The sequence below is a fragment of the Harpegnathos saltator genome, unplaced genomic scaffold (assembly GCF_003227715.2).
Source record: "Harpegnathos saltator strain DR-91 unplaced genomic scaffold, Hsal_v8.6 scaffold8, whole genome shotgun sequence".
Taxonomy (NCBI): Eukaryota; Metazoa; Arthropoda; class Insecta; order Hymenoptera; family Formicidae; genus Harpegnathos; species Harpegnathos saltator.
Genome location: NW_020230648.1, coordinates 1,236,393 through 1,257,155, shown reverse-complemented (window position 1 = coordinate 1,257,155; position 20,763 = coordinate 1,236,393). Strand labels below are relative to the sequence as shown.

At 35.7% G+C, this 20,763-nt stretch overlaps 6 protein-coding genes across 10 annotated transcripts; 3 read left to right on the top strand and 3 right to left on the bottom strand.

Annotated features, from left to right (window-relative positions):
* The first annotated feature begins 353 nt into the window (after positions 1-353).
* Rpn6 (regulatory particle non-ATPase 6) lies at positions 354-3,005 on the top strand. The gene is made up of 4 exons (XM_011138535.3): positions 354-1,158; positions 1,465-1,859; positions 1,942-2,266; positions 2,388-3,005. The coding sequence occupies exons 1-4, from the start codon at positions 838-840 to the stop codon at positions 2,616-2,618; spliced, it is 1,272 nt and encodes a 423-aa protein (XP_011136837.1). The 5' UTR covers positions 354-837; the 3' UTR covers positions 2,619-3,005.
* Positions 3,006-3,299: 294 nt separating this feature from the next.
* REG (proteasome regulator gamma) lies at positions 3,300-7,183 on the top strand. Of its 3 annotated transcripts, none has more exons than XM_011138533.3 (5): positions 3,300-3,440; positions 5,084-5,116; positions 5,203-5,523; positions 5,662-5,798; positions 5,899-7,183. In XM_011138533.3, the coding sequence occupies exons 1-5, from the start codon at positions 3,417-3,419 to the stop codon at positions 6,119-6,121; spliced, it is 738 nt and encodes a 245-aa protein (XP_011136835.1). In that variant the 5' UTR covers positions 3,300-3,416; the 3' UTR covers positions 6,122-7,183. The 3 variants fall into 3 exon arrangements, with proteins under 3 accessions (XP_011136835.1, XP_011136836.1, XP_025162544.1); XM_011138534.3 differs by having other exon boundaries at positions 3,334-3,544; XM_025306759.1 differs by lacking the exon at positions 3,300-3,440 and adding an exon at positions 3,559-3,750.
* Positions 7,184-7,502: 319 nt separating this feature from the next.
* On the bottom strand, positions 7,503-10,464 carry Dronc (Death regulator Nedd2-like caspase). Its single transcript, XM_011138531.2, has 6 exons — positions 9,936-10,464; positions 9,583-9,773; positions 8,691-9,006; positions 8,365-8,609; positions 7,786-8,065; positions 7,503-7,712 (listed from the first exon to the last, which is right to left on the bottom strand). The coding sequence occupies exons 1-6, from the start codon at positions 10,071-10,073 to the stop codon at positions 7,590-7,592; spliced, it is 1,293 nt and encodes a 430-aa protein (XP_011136833.1). The 5' UTR covers positions 10,074-10,464; the 3' UTR covers positions 7,503-7,589.
* Positions 10,465-11,032: 568 nt separating this feature from the next.
* borr (borealin-related) lies at positions 11,033-12,353 on the bottom strand. Its single transcript, XM_011138530.3, has one exon. The coding sequence runs from the start codon at positions 12,073-12,075 to the stop codon at positions 11,194-11,196; it is 882 nt and encodes a 293-aa protein (XP_011136832.1). The 5' UTR covers positions 12,076-12,353; the 3' UTR covers positions 11,033-11,193.
* A 2,895-nt stretch (positions 12,354-15,248) lies between these two features.
* Positions 15,249-16,936, top strand: LOC109503700 (leucine-rich repeat-containing protein 51). The gene is made up of 3 exons (XM_019840671.2): positions 15,249-15,361; positions 15,543-15,803; positions 16,190-16,936. The coding sequence occupies exons 2-3, from the start codon at positions 15,671-15,673 to the stop codon at positions 16,678-16,680; spliced, it is 624 nt and encodes a 207-aa protein (XP_019696230.1). The 5' UTR covers positions 15,249-15,361; positions 15,543-15,670; the 3' UTR covers positions 16,681-16,936.
* Positions 16,937-17,072: 136 nt separating this feature from the next.
* Positions 17,073-20,376, bottom strand: LOC105181634 (cyclin-L1). 3 transcript variants are annotated; one of them, XM_019840669.2, is made up of 5 exons: positions 20,026-20,161; positions 19,023-19,088; positions 18,688-18,872; positions 17,935-18,519; positions 17,073-17,520 (listed from the first exon to the last, which is right to left on the bottom strand). In XM_019840669.2, exons 3-5 carry the CDS (start codon positions 18,864-18,866, stop codon positions 17,274-17,276), a joined length of 1,011 nt encoding a protein of 336 aa, XP_019696228.1. In that variant the 5' UTR covers positions 18,867-18,872; positions 19,023-19,088; positions 20,026-20,161; the 3' UTR covers positions 17,073-17,273. The 3 variants fall into 3 exon arrangements, with proteins under 3 accessions (XP_019696228.1, XP_011136831.1, XP_025162532.1); XM_011138529.3 differs by lacking the exon at positions 19,023-19,088 and having other exon boundaries at positions 20,026-20,376; XM_025306747.1 differs by lacking the exons at positions 19,023-19,088; positions 20,026-20,161 and adding an exon at positions 18,951-19,014.
* Between the last annotated feature and the right edge of the window lie 387 nt (positions 20,377-20,763).

The following is a 20,763-nucleotide window of genomic DNA, read 5'->3' as shown; positions in this document are numbered from 1 at the left end:
TTATACTTTTGCATATAAATAGTATTAGATATATTATTTATAATAAATATTCTAATAAAATATTCCAAAGATTTTCCAAAATCACAAAACTAGTAAAAATGTACTGTAGAATATTGTTTTGCTGCATTTCTCTTGTCATAGATATAACTGATTAATTTTAAAATATAGTATTTATTTGCCTGTATTTAAATTTTCTAGACTGGCACACTACTTTCCGTTCAAAATGGTCGACGGTTCGCGCGGAAGTTTGGCATAAATGTGGCTTTTCAATAATAAACTTGCTTTAAACCCTCTTAGTTCCAGTCCACGAACGAGAGATGGCGTACAATGAGGGAGGCGCGCGACAAAATCACAGCGTCGATGACACAATGATTCGTTTGACTCACGTAGCACCATGACACGAGTTTTGCGGCCTCGAGAATTTGGCGAGAAGAGCGGTGAGGAGTGACAAAACAGATACGGGAAAGAAAGCGGCGGTAAGAGCGAGTATAGGAAGGAAGGAACGAACGAACGAATGAACAGACAGACGAGTGAGTGCATTGTTGTGTATACCTCGCAAGCGAACAAGAATAGTTACGTTCGATAAGTGTGATTGGCTCGCCAGCACTGCTACGCAGACATCATCCGCGCTGTCTGGCACGTTTTGTACGTACATACGTGTGCGCTCTGCATTCGCGACATTTTTTTTGTCCTTCGCGGTGGCTATTACTGGTAATAACAGCGTGCGAACGTGACGGGACATAGTGTGTGAGTCGCTCACAGACACGCTCCGGCCGTCAAACAACGTCTCCGACGATTAGCGCATTTACGGGGTAACGAAGACTCCGCAACTCCGAGATGGCCGGTGCAATGTTGTTCGAGCGGGCCCAGGCGGTTTCGGTGACGGATCGCAGTGAGGGCATCACTTTGCTCAACGAAATCGTGTCGGACCCGAGTATCGGTGTCGCCGAGGATGACGAGGATAACATTCGCGTCAAGGAGCAGGGTATCCTGCACTTGGGCGAACTCTACAAGAAAGAGGGCAAGGCGAAAGAGCTGGCAGAACTCATCAAAGCTACTAGGCCGTTCCTCAGCCTTATCAGCAAAGCAAAAGCCGCCAAGCTTGTGCGTTCTTTGGTGGACTTCTTCCTAGATCTAGAAGCTGGCATTGGTATCGAGGTAATTGATGTTGTGCTCATGCTTGTATTGTGTGGAGGAATATAAAACATCAATACAAGATACAGAATCAATTAGGTTATGCTAGGTCAGTTCTTCAACTAATGATAAATGTCAACTAATTGCATTGACAAGCTATGGTACTTTGATTGCAAAATTAAAAGAAGGAATATGTAATTGACAAAATTTGAAGGTTAAATTTAGAATGGAATTTTTTTAATTGTGGAGCTTGATAACTTTAAAATTCAAGCCTCCTTTACACAATCTATTGATATTTGTCTACAAAGTTTATATATATTCTGTGTTTAGGTGCAGTTGTGTAAAGAATGCATAGAATGGGCAAAGGAAGAACGCAGAACATTTTTAAGGCAATCATTGGAAGCACGCTTAATAGCCCTTTACTTCGACACTGGTATGTTCAGCGAAGCCTTGCAGCTGGGTTCTGCTCTCTTGAAAGAGCTCAAGAAACTCGATGACAAACAGCTACTAGTAGAGGTTCAATTGTTAGAGAGCAAGACATATCATGCTTTGAGCAATTTAGCAAAGGCGAGAGCAGCGCTTACCAGCGCTAGGACAACTGCCAACGCGATTTACTGTCCACCCAAGATGCAAGCAGCTCTGGATCTACAATCGGGAATATTGCATGCTGCGGATGAGCGAGATTTCAAGACTGCCTACTCTTACTTCTATGAAGCCTTCGAAGGGTACAGTAATCAATACATCTTATTCTAGAAAGCACAATTTTATATCTTGCAATAGTACCATATCTATATATTCTTTTCTTAGGTATGACAGTGTTGAAAGTCCCAAGGCATTGACGGCGCTCAAGTACATGTTATTGTCTAAGATCATGTTGCGTACACCAGAAGACGTCCAGGCCATCATGTCTGGCAAACTGGCAGTGAAATATGCAGGATTGGACTTGGATGCGATGCGAGCAGTCGCTGAAGCTAGCCATCGACGATCATTGGCAGACTTTCAGAAGGCAGTAAAGCAATACCGACAACAATTGGAGGACGACGTGATTGTACGCGCACACCTCGGTTCTCTCTATGATGCTATGCTGGAGCAAAATTTGTGTCGTTTAGTTGAACCTTATTCGCGAGTTCAGGTATTTATAAAGATATATTGGCGTGCATTGGAGGTCATGTGTTTCTTTTCAATCGAAAATTCTACGGCGAGCTTGAATTCTTTCGATAAAGATAAATGGGATTAATTTCTTCTTTCCACAGGTGAGCCACATCGCCTCGTGTATATCTCTACCATTGGCACAAGTAGAAAAGAAACTATCGCAGATGATATTGGACAAAAAGCTCCGTGGCGTTCTCGATCAGGGAGAAGGCGTCTTAATTGTTTTCGAAGATACACCCCGCGACAAGACTTACGAAATTGCGCTGGACACGATACACAGCATGGGAAAGGTCGTCGATACACTTTATCAGAAAGCGAAGAAACTCACCTAGCCTTATTTAATATGTATTTATATGAGAAAGAATTTATCACAATAATTATAACCATTAATAATTAGTTACTTTCATTAAACATGGTTGATTAACTGTGTTTTTCCGTAATTAACAATGACGACACTTTTATTGCAAAGAAGTGCTCATTTATCCGATATGTTCGTATAGAGTTGCCTTTATCGATAATAGAAATTGTTTGAGAACGACTGTTACAAGTACGAAATGATCAATTCGCCTGAGATTTAACGAATAAGTCCTCTTGATCTAGCTTTTAGGAGTTATTTTTCGTAAATATTCCTCAGAGAGAAAGAAGAACGAGCGAAGTGAAGTGAAGTGAAGATGTCATAATGTCGAAAAACATGAAATATAACAAGACTAAAAGAATCATTCATCTGTTTACTTGCCTTCGAAACAAATTTAATTTGCATTTTTGCGAAATTGGATACAATCGATACAATAGCGTATATCATAATTTACATTTGAAAAATCGCGCGCTGCGTTCGCTGTCGCATGATACGACAGACTCGCGCATCCAATAAGAAAGTTCATCCTCTAGGTTTACGGTCGACGGCGTCTCCCGTCTCTAGAGAACGAACTCCCCCATTGAGAAATGCATACCGGACATCGGATGGCAGCGCAATTCCCCATAATGCTTCGCGAGATCGTAGTTTGACGGCGGTAGTAGCAAAGTACTTACTGCAAACATACCGTAGCGCCACTTCCTGCTTAAAGTGCACGTTTCAACAAAGGGACATAACACACAGTGTAGTTTAGTAAAGTTTTTCTACAGGACGTATAATGGCGGATGCTACGGCACAAAAGGTAAAATATCGCAATTTTGTGGCGTAATCGAGCTCGTTAGCGCTGCTTAAGGAGGACCGATCTAACTGCGACGAGTGTGCGTCGACGGAACAGCAATCATGATGGTTAGGTTAAGCACCGGTATTCGTCCGAGCATGTTTGTTAATACTTGTGTTACTCGCCTGTCCGTTCAGGAAAAGTTTCGAGTTTACCATCACTATTGCGATCGCACAGGAGAACGAGCTTGTCAACGAGATCCTCTCGACTCCTTCCGTTCTTCTTTGTACATCGCCAACGCTTAGGCGCGTGCTCGGGTGCCATGAAAAAGAACGTTCGTGGCACACATTAACGATTTTAACCTCTTTCTCCGCATGCGTTCGCTGTAATGCTTCGTCTGATGGTCCTTTTCAGTCGAGTCTTAGCGTCGATTTCGCACCATTAACGAGCTGAGGCGTTAACAGCTAACGAAATAGATAGGAATGTTACTAATAGAGTGATAATGTGGTACTACTTTTGATAAGCTTTGATAGCTTACCAAAAGTAACCACCTTATGTAGATATCTTATAGCTTTATAGCTTAACTTAAATCCTTTTTCGCAGGTTCATCATTGGAAAAGAGGGTGGTATCATTGTTATTGGTTGCACAATTGTCCATGCTATACATGTGCCTTTGTCTTGTCTTTTTTTTATATATATATATATTGTTGCTATATATAGCTACTGCTTATCATGGTCTTTGTGTCCAATAGTAAAACTATCTGAAATTGTTATACAGATCCTTAAAAGTAATAAACTTTTTAATAACAAAGGCCAAGTTCTACTTGGCAATTGTATTTATTGCAAACATCGTATCCTTGTTTCTCACTGAATGTTAAATAGACACAATGGCCAAAAGGAATTTAGACAAAGCAATGTTTCTACTTTAGAGCATTATTAGAAGTATTAGGTGTAATATAAGTTCAGAGAGAATTCCATGTATTAAATTTTAAATTATATTCTTGTTTTCCTTAGGTTGTACAAATAAAAACATGATACATATTCAAAATAGAGAGATAGAACCAAATTTTATTGGGATGAATTGTTTCTTTCATGTTTATCTTTTAAAAAGTAAAATATCTCAAATTATACCAAAATTATACCAAAAATTTGTATCACAGTGTGATTCAGTAAACAATTGAGTACTCTGTCATAACCTCTGAAAATTACAGTCTGTCATGTGCAAGTACAAATTAAAATTTTCGGAACTAAATTCTTGCTTGAAACTTCGAAATTTCAAGCAAGTTTTAAATATAATTTTCTATAAATATTTCTGTTTAAAGTGTTTATCAATATTTGTATAAATGTTTCCTGCATTTCCTAGTAATCCGCGCAGTAACTCAAGTAATATATTGCCAAATAGTTACACAGAAAATGAGGAATTTACAAATGTAATAAACATGATTTGTATTGGAATAATATCTTTAATGTTTCAATTATATTATCTCGATATTGACATTATTCTTATTTGTATACTGTTATTTTTAATTTATTATAAATTATATCTAACAAAAAGATTTATACATATATTATAACATATTTTTATTTGATCTTAAATTATTTATTACTTAACATATTTTGTACAAGTATCTTATCAAAGTAATACATGTTATGAGTTTATTTTACAGGTTCAGGAATACAAAGACTCTCTTAAGTCTAAGGTAATTTGGTTTCTTAAATATTATTCTTATTTTTATTATCAGGAGGTTATACATGCAATATACACTATTATCTACATGTCATTCAGGCAGAGCAACTCCTAATAAAAGGATTCCCAGAGAAGATAGTCAAATTAAATGAATTGCTGGAAACACCTGGATTCTGTAATCGGAAGCTGTCAGATGTACATCAGGACTTAAATGTACCCATTCCAGACCCCATAATTCTCAATCATTCCGAAGATGGCCCTGCTTCGAAGAAAATTAAATTGGAAAATAATGTGGAGGATACTAGTGGAACCAAAGTACTGGTACTTCCAAATGGTCCAGTACCTTGCAACAAACCATTGTGTGACTTGATTCACATAGTTAAACCCTATATTAGACAACTTTTAGAGGACTCTAATTTAGTGAGTAATGAGTGTGCTAAGATTTATTAGTAACACTTTTACTGTCATTTCTTTGTTGATATCATGACCCTTGAAATAACTTTTATTTGTCATATTGTGAATGGACTGTTCAAATGATTATTGATGTTATTATTGTAGCTAAAAATGTGGATTTCTTTCCTTATCCCAAAAATCGAGGATGGAAATAATTTTGGTGTGTCAATTCAAGAGGATACATTAGCTGAGATTCAATCGGTTGAGAGCGAAGCTGCCGCATTCTTTGATCAAATTTCTAGGTAAAATAAAAATGAGCAGTTTTGATATATTTGTGTTTATATGTCGGATATTCTTGGTATGATGAGACAAACAATATTACATCTCCCATTTCCTTCACAGGTACTTCATTTCCAGAGGTAAGATCGTTAGTAAAGTCGCCAAGTATCCACACATCATTGACTACAGAAGGGCAGTTCAGGAACTGGATGAGAAGGAGTACGTGAGCTTATGGCTCGTTATATGTGAGGTCCGCAATCGTTACTGTTCTCTACATGATCTCGTAATGAAAAACTTGGAGAAGATCAAACGGCCACGTTCCTCCAATGCGCAGTCTTTGTACTAAGCGTAGTCGTACGAATTTGCATTCACGTACGCACGGAACGCCACACGAATGTTCAGGCATGAACGTTTCGTGACAGAAATAGAAGAAAAAAAATAAAGCTCCATCTTTCTCTCACGATATGATTCAATTGCCTAGGCATTAGTCCATCATCTGTTCGAACCGAATATGGCACTATGAAATAAAACCGATAGCTACACATTACACTCTTTGAAATTATATTACCTAGAATATATACTTAAATTATTGATACGTTTATATTCACGTAACCGGCTTCTTTCGTTGCGCATTAATACATCGAGAACGATTCTTGAGGAATCCTTCCAGGTTTTTAATGGTAAATATCGCTAGGTTCCCTTCGGGATCGTTGAAATTTATCTCGTGAGATTCATTTCACGCTTAGCGATTTTAACATCAACCTGATATACTTACAGATGTTTTACTGTATATGATAAGTTTCATTACGAAGCGATGTGATGTAGCATAATGCGTACATGTATTTTCGCCGATCACATAATTGGGGCACGTGTAAAAGAAGTAATTGATGGTCATAGCTCGAATTTAGTATAGTTAAGTGGATCATTTGTAATTTATATCTGTAAGAAGATTGGGGCGTGAATCAAGATATTAAATAGTATGAACTAAATATCCTTGTAAGCTAGCCTAGTACCCCTTTTTTCATGTAAGTCTTACATGCATTGTGCTACGAAAAACTCTAAATGTAAGTTAAACGTACATGTGTGTGTTAACATATGTTTACTGAGAATGTCATATGAAATGCAACGTTATCCGCGCGCGCGATGCTTAAGAAATTTAAACTTTTAAAAAAGGAAAGAAAAGAGTACAATAATGAACAACGCATCCTTTTCTTTTATACCAAACGTCTTTATTAAATATGTGTTTACACTAACATGCATATACACATTCAAGGATTCTTTACGTTCATTACCAATATAATTGTATTAAGGAATAAAGTCAAGATAAGTGTATAATTGTCGAAATATGCATAAAATTGAAAAATACATAAAAATGCATTAACATACTTGGAATCAGCAAGTACGTAAATACGTATATTATTTCTTATACCGTAAGTTATTTATTGATTTTGTTTTATTCATTAAGATAAATTTGAAAAATTCAGACACATTTTGTTATCTTGACATATTTTACACGAATGTTAAGCATATTTGTATTATCTGGAAAAATATTTAAAATAACGGTGATGACAAAACACGGTCTTTGAAGAAATATGTGTTCAAATACTTCTTCTGTTTAAATTCTGTATATAAAATTATCAAAATTTTTAAAAATCTTATTAAAAATATTAAAGTTAGAAGGTATGAAAAAATATATATATATATGTATATTTTTATATATATGTGTATTTTATATATATATATGTTTTTTATACAAATTGTTTTGACTTCTAATGTCATTCACCTACTTTTAACATGATCACATTTTATGCTCATCACATTTGATCTGGAAAATAACCGGGATTGAGATAACAGTATCTGTTAAATCCGATCGATTTCACAGATGACGTCTGACAATTATTGTCCCCTGTTCTCAAATGTTGCAGTTCCGAATCAATCTGTAAATTATATTAGTTAATAAAGTTTAATTGCAATTACGATTATTTCATATTAATATATTTTAATATTTACAATACTGAATAAATCTCGAACATGAATTTTACAGGCAAGAATCATGAATACGTAGCAAAGAATCTGTATAAACCAGCTGCCAGTCTTTGAGTCTCTATAAGCAACGTGTCCAGGTAGTGTAGAGTAAACTACAAGCATATCTGCGTAATTTCTCATAGAGTCTTTATCAATCAAAATTGTATTATCAGATTTGAGCTCCTCATCTACGTCTTTAGGAAAGACAGCACATGTATCCGTAACCAATCTTTCATTACTAACAGCATTCTGTTTTCTCGGTCCTCTAAAAACCATTGAAAAAATACAAGATAAATAATATATTGTAATATAGTAGGTAAATATATTATCTTGTATGATATTTATAGATTATATATATGTATATATATATGACATGATATTTATAATTTATAATAATATCAAAGTTCTTGTCTTTTCTCGCCACGCAACTTCTGACATCATAATTCAAGACATACACACGGACGCGGTAAGGAGAAACAGTAGCTGTAGCAACTTATAAATTGGATAGAGTCAGAAAAGGAGATAATATCAATAAGGCAACTGTAAAGAATTGTAGTTACATACCTACAAAGTTGGAAGACAAATATTTTTGGTTTTCCTGAAAGTTGCGGACATGCATCCACACTGAAATAATCTAAAATTTCAGTGCACAAAACTTTTTCATAATCCCCTCGTCCAGAATCTACTCCTTGTATCTCTGTATGATGTTTCTCATCTTCCGTTCCATGACTACTAATGATCACAAAACATGAATCAACCTTCACTAGGTCACTGCTTCTTGAAAATTCTTTCACTGCCTCTTTTATATCCTTGAAAAAAGCAATTTATAAAACATTTATTTTTACTCTGGAGAAAGATATGTTTGAAGTAAAGTACTATTTTATACTTACTTTTCCTGTCAAATCCCGTTTTGCAATAACTTTAAAACCCATTTGTTCAAATAATTCTTTTAAATTGGTTTCATCATGTTGTGCTGAAAGTCTAGGTTTTTCTTTTGATAAATTATAATCTATATTAGTAATTAACAACACTAATCCTCGAGGATTACTTCTCATGGGATATCGTGAAATTATATCATTGCCCCCATCATCCAAAAACTCTGTAGCTTTGTGTAAGTCAATTTTTAAGGGTTCATTAGATTTTTGAATATCACGATAAAAAGAACATTCACGGAGAAAAGAAATGTCTTCTTTCAAGAGTAAAACACTGCAAATAGTATATTAAACTTATTGAGTATATGAGAATTTTTTATCATTTATTATGTTTATAAATAATTTTAAGTATTTACATACTAATTACTAGTTATTAATTATAGTAATTATAAGAAAATTCTATTAAGAAGAAATTATCTTATATGTTTACTTTTTATATCAATATGACGTCAAAGTTAAATATTTTTCAATAATCACATACATAATAATGTCAAAATGGAATATTCATTATCAGAATATAATACTTGTTAATATCATTAATCAATATTATAAATCTAAAATTGAAACTTTCAATACATTTAGGTAATTATATATTTTAACAGACAGAGATCTGATGAGCTTGATATGTCAAAAACATTTTCCTGAATCACTTTCATAGAATTTTTACTATTAGTTCTTGTTTAATTGTTTTAACATATATTCAAAGGTTCAAGTCAGCATGTATGTTGAAGTAAGCATCAGTCATTATGTATGTTAAAATAAATAATTCCCCATATTTAAACACAATATTTAATATTAATATTTATTTTTATAACTAATGCTAAATTAAAAATGAATTAATAATAAATACTTTTTGTTGCTTATATTTTCTTTGCTTATATTATCATTGCATTTTTGCTTGACTTTTCCTTCCAATGTATCAGCTATATCTTCTTGACCTATTTGTTTCAAACATAATAATAAACGTTGAAATGCTTTTGGTCCACGTGTTTTTATTTTTAAAAATATATCCTTGGATGTACTTGGATCAGTAAGAGATTGCTGCAATATATTATTATTTTATCATTAAATTAACTTAAATAATATCATTAAAATCTAATCTAATTAAGCTAATAAAGAAGAAAGCTGATGTAACATACAGTGATAAATAACAGACCGATAATCGATTACGCGATAAATAAATAGTGAATAAGTAACACTCACAGTCCATTTTGGAATGTTTACGTCATCTTGATTGTAAACCTTGTGTTCTAGAAGCTTTGGAAACAGTCGATACATCTTTATTTTCGGCACAACCTCGTTACAGCACATGTCTATCTTTTCACGATCTCTTTGTTCCATGTTGATATAATGTAACTTCTATAAACTTATATAAACTTATCGCACCACTTCAAAACATTAAGCTGCTTGCAGTCAGTATGCAGGTTGCTTTATTTGTGACACAAAACACATATACATAACTACACACTTTTATGTATTGTGTCCAATTGTACTATAGTCAATCGGTGCGCACCCTTTCTGGACAAAGGAATAATAATAAGGGAAAACCCTATGTTATTGACTACGTTCAGTAAATACAACGCAGCCGATAGATAATTTTTTCTTCTAAATAGTTTTTAAATGTATTTTCTGAATGCAGCTATCTTGATAGCGTTTTTGAATGACGAAAGTAATATGAATGACACGGTGAAACAACGAGAATAATGACGTACTCAAGCGACATGAGTTTTAACCCGCCTGGGTCGATTAATGACGTCATAAAGATCTATAAGGGCCGCGTTCCGATATTCACTGCCAGCACTGAAAATCTATAGTATACGTGACATAAACTATGTATTTTCAGTACTGGCAGTGAATATCAGAACACAGCCTAGCCAATCACAAAGGTAAAGGTCATTGCACGTAGAGAATTTAACTGTAAACGTAAGGTCGTAAGAAAACTGACCAATCACAGTCGATTATTCCTCTAGTGCAAGGAGAATAATCGACTGTGCAGTTACAGATTTTCTACATGCAAAGGCCTTTATCCGTGCATGTTCGATTCTGGATTTAATCGACCTCAGAGGCGAGTTAAAATCCATTCGCTCTAATATGCCATTAAAACCTGCTAAAATAATGTGTCAATATCTTTTATATCCCTTATTTAGGTATAGGTTCATTAAATGCGGTTCGAGTCTCGGCTAAATTTTATGGAAGCCAATAAATTGATTCAATCCTCAGCTAAATAGCTAGTTTCACCACTCAATTAAAGGGCTTACAATCCCAACTCGATCAGATGTAAAGCAATTATTTGAAATTTTCATTATAGAGATTTATTGACGGTATCGCAACAAGGAAACATTCTGTCATTCTATATCTTGAGTAAATACAAATATATATAAATGTAAAAGTATAAAAATAGCTTAAGTGACCTACAGTTACCTACACTATAATAATGTTACAATATAATCAACATTCGCTATTACTTTAATGCAATAACTTTCTCAATATGTTTCTTAAGCGTCTCCAACTGATGCATCGTTTCATCATCTAATGGTGGAATATGTGAGATACGTAATCCTTCCTGTGGCAATAAGGACATCATATTACCATCGGATAGAGGTACATTAACATTGGCAGTCTTCTCCTCGATGACAGCAGAAACTAACAAAGGACTGCCTTGCATGCTAAGTACCATCTCGCCTTGACGTGGACGTCTTAATACATTCAACGGTGTGTTTGGCTTGATCTTGGGTGTGACAAGATCATAAGTATTTGCAGAAGACTTTGGTATTGCTGGTGTCTTGAAAACATCAGTTTTCGCAGTAGACACACTCAGATCCTTACTCTTTGCTCTAGTCTTCTTTACAGTCTTCTGAATAGTTTCGATGGTTTTCAGTTTGTTTATCCTAGTGGAGCTGCGCATTCTCTTCATTGCAGACCCTGGTGCTTGTACTTTGGTGACTCGTGACGTACTACCAACGCTGGTGCCTCCTTCGGTCGCGTAACCGTCGTCAGATATGGCAGTGGCACGCTTGACACCTGTCTTAGTCACGTTTTCAGTACCTGGAGCCATCCCTGTAGGCAGTTGCATTTCCGACAAGGTGATCTCGTTGTAGTTTTCCTGACTATTGCTTTCGAGAGCAAATATCTCCTTCAATGTCATTTGGCGTATCTCCAACGGCAAGCGCGAGATCATCACGTCGACAAAAGTTTTGAACGTTCGGATGTCCACCTCTGCATCTTGCTGTAATTTCAAGATGCTATTCTGTACGTGTCGATCAAAAGTCTTTAGCTTTATATCGCACTCATCCAGCGAATCATTCGCGGCTTTGGGCTTGCGTGTGTACTTAGTGCGCGGCATTTCGTCCGTGGCGCCGACCGACGCCGGTAACCACAAATTTTGCGAGTTCACTCAATACGCGAAATGTACAACCAGTTGTCGTGAATCGTGTCGCAAGAACGAAGAGTCGTATCGAACCCGACCGCACGCATCCGGCGGGATCTCGTTCAAGTGTTTCCTCGGTAACGTCACGATGGCAAAAACCGTTAACGGTTTGATTCGTTCCCAACTGTTTATATCATGCTCGTCACTATTGAACCAGAGAGAAGAAGTGTCATGAGCCGTTTTTAGCCAAACTAAAGTTCATTCTACAATACGTGTCGTAAGTCGTAAGCCGTAAAAACTGACCAATTATAGCCGATTATTTTTGTAATAATCGACTGTGATTCGCCAATTCTTACGGCTTACAACTTACGACACGTATTATAGAATGACCTTAATAGAGAGTCTGGACACGACCTGAAAATGGCCGACTCAGTGTGTTCTTTTTAGCTGCACAATGGTGCAAAAAGTATCAGTTCAGCAGTTGAAAAGAACAGCCTTAGGCCAAAGGTGAGAGAAAACGTCATCAGTTCAATTTATCTGCTACGAGGAAGTTTTATTTATGTCATTTATATATTAATCAATGATAAATAACGACATGTAACATTAAAAATGAGGAAAATATTTGTTTGTGCTTATTAATAGAATTACAACGTTGTGAATATTTCCTTTCTAACTTTATATATTACACGAATGAAAAAATAAGTAATACTTATTGTGAAAAATTGTAATAAATATTGTTATAAATATTCTGCATTAAATATATTATATATTTTATATTTCATTATGTTATTATTTCTCTTATTCCCACTTACAATGCATTTCATTTATATTCTATTAATAGAAATATTGATTTTAAAGTCCATTCTTTAACCTTCTTTTTATCAAAGTGTCTCTAAAAATTAGTTATATAACCAATTAGAAGTTTTATAAGTCACTTTACAGGTACTTTTGTCAATAAAATTAAGTTTAGGGTATGGACCCATATATGTTTCTCTGCATAAATTCATGAAATATATTACATTTTTTTTATAAATATTGAATTTCGAAATATTCGTTTATGAAATTCTTTACTTTTCATGTGTTGATGCTAAATAAAATAATATATGACGCTATCCAGAAGACACATTACTTGACATCCAAATTATCTACCCGTTCGCGCTAAGTAAGCAAGGTTTTCTATTGGTGCCGCCATTTTCAGGCCACCGGTCCGTGAACCAATTACGCCAAAGCTCTGATGTCCAGACTCTATTCGTATGACACGGATAGACCGAGCTGGCTATGGTGCGTGCGTGGTAAGGTAAATCAGTAAAGAACTGTGGACACTGGTGTTGTTAATTTATGTGTACGGTTATACAGAGAACGCCTCGCGCTTGGTTCGGCTAAAAGCAGCCCATGACATTTCTTCTTCTCTCTGATTGTTCAAACGTGGGTTGCGTTCCAATATTCACTGCCAGCGCTGAAAATTTACAATATATGTCACATAAACTATATATTTTCAATACTGGCAGTAAATTTCGGAACGCAGCCGTGAACCAGTGACGCATGCGCAATGATCTTATATGTGCGTATAGTTAGTGGAGAAAGCTTGTAACGTTTTACTTCGCTCATCCAGTAACCAATAGGAGAACTTGTTTTCTAGTAATTTTCACGAAATACACTTCTGTATTGGCTGACGGATGTGTTCTGAAGTCCATCGAATTTAAAGTGTTACGACTTTCTTCCACTGATTGCATGGCGGGAAATAATCGTCTAACTAGTAGTTGAGTTATACTACGAGGGTTGCCTTTTATGTTTCGGGAATGGACGATCCAGGTACTGCCATCTGACAACTGACGTCCCTAACGTAAAGTTCGACTTTTTGTCAGTATACTTACTCAGAACGTTTTGATGTCCATGCGCCATTTGTGTTGTTTATATTTGTGTTGTTGACATGAAAAATTGATGTCGGCCAAGAAATGGAATTAAGTCGTGAACATTTCCGTGCGATTATTTTTTACAACTTTCGACGTGGATTATCTCAACAACAGTGCATCGATGAACTTAATTCGACTTTTGGCGATGAAGCACCATCAAAAACCACTGTATATCGATGGTATACGGAATTCAATCGTGGCCGTAGTTCGCTTAGTGATGAATTTCGTGAAGGTCGTCCAAAATCGGTTGTTGTTCCAGAAAACATTGATGCTGTGCGTGAACTGATATTGCAAGATCGTCATGTGACTTATCGTGAGATTGAGGCATCCTTGGTCATTAGTGGGACCAGCGTACATTCAATATTGCATGAACATTTCGCTGTCAAAAAATTTGTTCGCGTTGGATCCCACATAATTTAACAATCGCTCAAAAAAAGGCTCGTGTCGATTGGTCGAAAGAAATGCTCAAGAAATACGATTGCGGTGCTTCAAAACACGTCTATGATATCGTAACAGGTGACGAATCATGGATCTATGCATGAGCCCGAAAGTAAACAGCAGTCGACTGTATGGGTCTTTCAAGATGAGCCAAATCCAACAAAAGTTGTTCGTGCACGAAGCACTTCGAAGCAAATGGTCGCCTGTTTTTTCGGAAAAACCGGACATGTGGCAACTGTACCATTAGTGCAATGTCGGACGGTCAATTCTGAATGCTACACAACCATTTGTTTGTCAGAAGTTTTCGGAAAAATAAGGGAAACCAACCGCCGAAGATGCATCATTCTCCACCAGGACAATCACACATCGGCTCAAACAAGAGACTTTTTGAGAACTGAAAAAGTCGAATTGATGGGTCATCCGCCGTACAGCCCTGATTTGGCACCCAATGACTTCTTTTTATTTCCGCAAATCAAAAATAAATTACGAGGTCAACGTTTTTCGACGCCTGAAGAAGCGGTTGATGCGTTCAAAATGCATGTTTTGGAGGTACCTCAATTGGAGTGGAAAAAGTGCTTCGAAAATTGGTTCAAGCGCATGCAAAAGTGTATTGATCTTCATGGAGAATATTTTGAAAAACAATAAACCCATGTACGATAATTAATTTCCTTTTTTTGTTCTCTATTCCCGAAATATAAAAGGCAACCCTCGTATTCGGAAATGAAATAGTATTCGCCCTATCTCGGATCTCGTGTGTTTATTTTGTAATTTTCAATGACGATATGTCGTTACGCAGGTATATAATATGTGTTATAATTACGCAATGACACATAATGAAGATATTATTGTTGGGAAACTTCAAAATGACCCTGGATAAATTTTAAATCTGCATAAGTTTCAAATCTAATGAGGTAAGTAACAGTATATTTTAATTAATACCTTATACATATATATATATATCTTGCTTGTTGAAAAATTCGCGCGATACAGCTTGAATAAAATCGTCAATAATATGTAAGGTCATTTCAACAGGATAAATATATGTATTTCAGCAATGTATTCTATAGATATATATATTTTTTGTGTATTAAGATCTGAGACGAGACTGCGCTATTACTTTTCTTACCCGTTACGTCGACCTAAAATTTGCCATGAAGCAGACACGAGACGCGAACTTCGAATGTTTTCGGAATCTGACAACATTCGTCGACGAAGCTTAGATGTCTGCGACAATGAGAAGTGTCAATTATCCTCCGAAAAGTCGCAGATCCGATTATAAACGAGATGAGCAACAAGAGATGCTGGTCGCGCCACCGTTGGATTTATCGTATAGGAAAGCTACTACTATGAATGGCACGTAAACGAAGATGTATTCTCCTAAGTAGGAAGTCTTTTGAATATTTTTCAAAAGTTTGCATTGTTTATGCAAACTTCTAAGAAATGTTTATTTGTCATAACTATTTACAAGTTTATACTTTGATCTTGCATAAAAATCATCACAGTTATTTTTTAGAGGCATTCAGTTATATATAAAGTTCATGATTAAATTTTTTATGTGTATAAAACTAAAAGAAGACTTAATCAGAGAAATAAATAATCTAATACTGAATAAGTAGTAGAATAGTCTGATACTGAATAAGTATCGCAGGATATACATATGTATATATTATGTTGCCATATGAAAACTGATATTTTTATTATACTGGTGTAGTTTTGCACATTTGTTTTTTTTTATATAGACCTGATGGAGAAACAATATGCACAAACAGTACGCACCAGAAAAGCACCAACAAAAACCATGAAGGACCGTTATGTAACCAGCACATTGTGGTTGAGCAACAATTTGCTTAACTCTATGGAAGGTTTACAGCTTCTTGCAAACAAAGTTCTCGACTATCCTAAGCACCTCAGCTGGCTGGATTTATCTTTCAATGAGATAGACGAAATCGGCAAGGATATCGAGCAGTTTCCAAACTTGAAGATTCTCTACTTACATGGCAATAAGATCTCAAATATCACGGATGTTTTGAGACTGAAGAAGCTGTTGAATCTTAGATCCTTGACATTACATGGTAATCCAGTCGAAGATATTCCTTGCTACAGAAATTACGTCGTACATCTTTTGCCACAGCTGCAAGTCTTCAATTTTTCACCAGTGATCGCCACTGAGAAGAAGAAGGCATTACCTGTCGGATTTGCTAAAATGATACGACCTGAGTTACGAATATAAAATTTTATTCTCATGTTGCATACTTTTGTGACATACACTTCTTGATCTTTTTTCATTTTGTTTTTGTATTTTTATTGTAACATTGTACCACGTCTCTTGAGATATAAGTCGATTTCGCAAAACTGAAACATTCGACGAGTTAACTTTTCTCTTAAAAATACAATGAACATCTGTTTGTGAAAATCCCCAACTTAATTTTTAAAGTTGCAAATGATGTGAAGTACGCAGCACCTTGTTACGTTCATAGATTTGTGATTAATACAAAATATTTACAAAGATATAACATTGCATTCATTTACGAAAGAAACGAAACATTGAGTAGCTTTTTGTTATTTTTAATATTAAATCATGTTTTTATATAAAAATATAAATAACCGGCTTTTAAAGTAGGATACGTAATATATCAACGATTGATTAAATTTTGCAATGGGATTCACTGGGGCTACGATTGATCTGAAACGTTTTCCGAATAAAATATAATTACACAAGGCCTATGTTAAGTTTTATTATATATATATATATATATATTACAAATTAATTGTTCAATGTGTGCTCGATCATAATATCTTACGATACACGTCGAGCATATAAATTCAATGTCGCCTGTGTTTGCTGCGATGTTTGCTCGATTTCTCCAGCTCCCTCTCACGAGATCGACTTCGTGACCTGTAACGGCTGCGTGATGATTTGTGGCTTCCTGATCGCCTCCGTTGTGTTTTCTTAGGCTTGCAGGATCTGCCGCGACTGTGACTCCGAGACCTACTTCTACTATGCTTCTTCCGCTTGGAATGTTTGGTCCCTTCACCTCGAGAGGGAGAAGTGCTTGGTGATTTCGAGCGTCTGGACAAAAATATTAAAACACTGAACGACGTCGACAAATTTTACTGAAAATCGATTTTACCGATATGAAAAAGAACATCATCGTTCTTCTTTATATTGTTGTAATAAGCTCACTTTTTGATTGCATATTGTTTGTAAACAATACATATTAAATATACAATTATTTGATAGTGTCCAATAAAGTTATAATTATTAATTTATAATTTCACTTTGTTAACAAGAGAAAACAATCCCTTTTGTACGACAAAATTTATAAGGGGAAAAAAAAAAAAAAAAGAATACTAGGCAACATTTGACTAAATATATCAAGATTAATATCAGTAGTAAATATTGTAACATAATACTAACAATAACAGATATTGTTGCAGGCGATTTATTGAGGGAAGTTATGATCAATATTAATATTTTCATTACCTGGGTGACTTGGTTCTTTCGGGAGCAGCGTGCGTACCGCTGCGACTGATGAATCCACCCCAGGCATTGTGATGTTTCGGCAATGGTGGACTCGGTGTATGCCCGTCGACGTCTCCACCACGAGCTTTGGTCCTGGCTTCTTCGTATTGACGTCGCAACTCTTCTACGCGCTTCTCTAGTTGTTCAGGTTTTACGCGCGGCCGACAATAGAGGCGCAGTATACGCCGACACACGTCCCTGATGGCCGACTCGTCGACTCTGAACAGCGAGAACCAGGAGGGCAATGCAGGAAGCGGTATCTGCAGCTGACGAGCAGCCAAATAAATGCAGGCACATGCCACCGTCTCTGGCTGATAACGCAGGAACACGTCAGAACGTAGCGAATCGTTCATGTAGTTCCAGCTGTGTTGCATCAGAGTGCGATTCTTTTCGTATCCGAGAACTTGCAAATACATGACTATGATCTTGTGAGGATGCTTCACGTGAACGCAAAAGCCCAGTTCTTTCAGCACTCTCCTCTCAGACTTGATCACTTGATTCTTCAAAGCTACATAATTCTGATCAAGAATTACAGGTTGTATTGGTCTGAAATCAAAAGATAAATTTTTCTTTCATTTCCCTTCATTCGTACATTGTAAATTATAGTTTAATTATTGTCAATTCAATTCAATTATTATTGTAATAATTACTAAAATATTATTGCAATAATTAAACACATGTCAATTATCGCACGAGATACACAAGACTACTTACTTTTGACTGGAAACCTGCTTGATATGATTGAAAACATTGATCACGTCCCTGATGCGTCTGGGTGCCTCCTCGATTTTGCTAGCTAAACAGATGCAACCCATTGCAGTTGTCTCCATATTGTGCCTAACTAACGATTTGCTGTAATAAAATCGTTGGAAAATCACTTGTCCTGTGGCCATTGCGACCTACACAAAATAAAGAGATTCGAGAGATTAAATCACTGTCTTGTGTCATAACTTATAATAAATAGGCTCTGTTTTAACCCTTCAGGGACGTTAGCAGAGATATTTCCGATGTCCATACGTCTATATTGCTTTGGACACGCGTTGACTTACTTCCAGTGCATATGTAGCCACTCATTTGTTTACAGCCACTTATGTGATTATATTTAGTCATCCAGTCTGCAAAGTACATATATTTTCAGCTGCTTTCGCATCAAATGAACAATATATATTGTAGTACAGTTCTGTCCACAAAGGGTTAAAATAAGAACACATTTCTACACTATACTAAACAAGTTAAAGTAAAAGAGACCAACTTAGAAAATTAATATGCTTTCAATCTTAGCCATTATAATTTTTCATCATGTGATTTAAACGTGATCAAAAGCAGTATCACAGATATCAGTTTATATAAAATTTTAACTTTAATTATTACTTAAAATTTAAATTCTTCTACTTCAAATCTGACTTACATTTAACATTATATCTATAAGTATTAAAAATAACTTGCATAGTTACAGATGTTATTACACATCATAACACTTCTAAAGCTTTGCTCCATTTAGTGATCACATTGATATAAACATCTCTCTTTTAATCTATTGACAAACTCTCAGTAGTGTGTACAAAATATATTTACAAAATATATTTACACAATAGTTGAGCAATCATATTGTAGATAATTGTTACTGATAGATTTAAAAGTATACATCAAATACAGATATTTTTTACCAAACCTGTTTTCTAAATGCAACCATTCAGTCTATGAAACATTCTTTTAAATATCTGACAAATTTAAAACAATGAATCAAATAAGAGTAATATTAATTTCCTTTCTCTTTTTCTCTTTTTCTCTCTCTCTCCCTTTCTCTCTCTCTCTCTCTGCTAAAAGTAGACAATAATGCTCAAATCAATGCGATTGCTTAATGAAACATCGCCAAAGTATGAGTTTCGTAACGATTAATACGTGTTTAACACGTTATTAATGTGTTACATATTGTATATACAGCGAACACGTGTGTGTTCACACACAAAACAAGAAATTTGTTATTATATAGGAATTATGAAGGTTAGGTTGATTCATCTCTGATATTAGACGCTAAAAAGGAAAACTCACCTGTGGCAATTTCAATAGTATACCGGCCGTTTGTATGAGCTCGCATCCTAATATCCGCAAATCCGTCTCGGTCTCTGCGTCCAAGCCGTCCAAATACGATGGTGTGGAGTTGAGCTTCTTATCGGAAAGAAGGCAATTCTTCAACGTTAGCACGATCTTACCGTAGGGTTTCGCGTTCAGCGTGTTTGTGCTCTTCGCCGGCGTCGTGGAATTCTCCTTCATACTCATCACGAAAAATGTGATTTATACACCAACGGATAGACGATGTAAAATTCCGCGTTGCGTATACAAAATTGGCCGAGCTTTACGGTTAATAACGTGAAACGGGTCGGCAGGAAATACAGTGGCGACCTCTCGCGAACCTAGAGCGAAGCAACAACGGTCATAAAGGCCATCGCGCACAAAATAATAATTGGTCTGTTCTTTTTAGCTGCACTGCGGAATTAGTGTAATAAGTTAGAATGAGACTATTGGTCTGTTCTTTTCAGCTGCACTGCGGAACTAGTGCAATAAGTTAGAACGAGACAACTATATTTTTTCTCATTTTAACTTATTGCACCAGTTCAGTAGTGCAGCTAAAAAGAACAGACCATATATTTTTTTTCACTTTAACTTAAGCCAGCGGCACACGGTGCTTGTTTTCGTGCTGGATTGCTTGCTGGATGAAAATATTGCGTTGTGATTGGTATATTTCCGAAGATGGATGGAAATGCACCAATCGTAACGCAGTATTTTCAT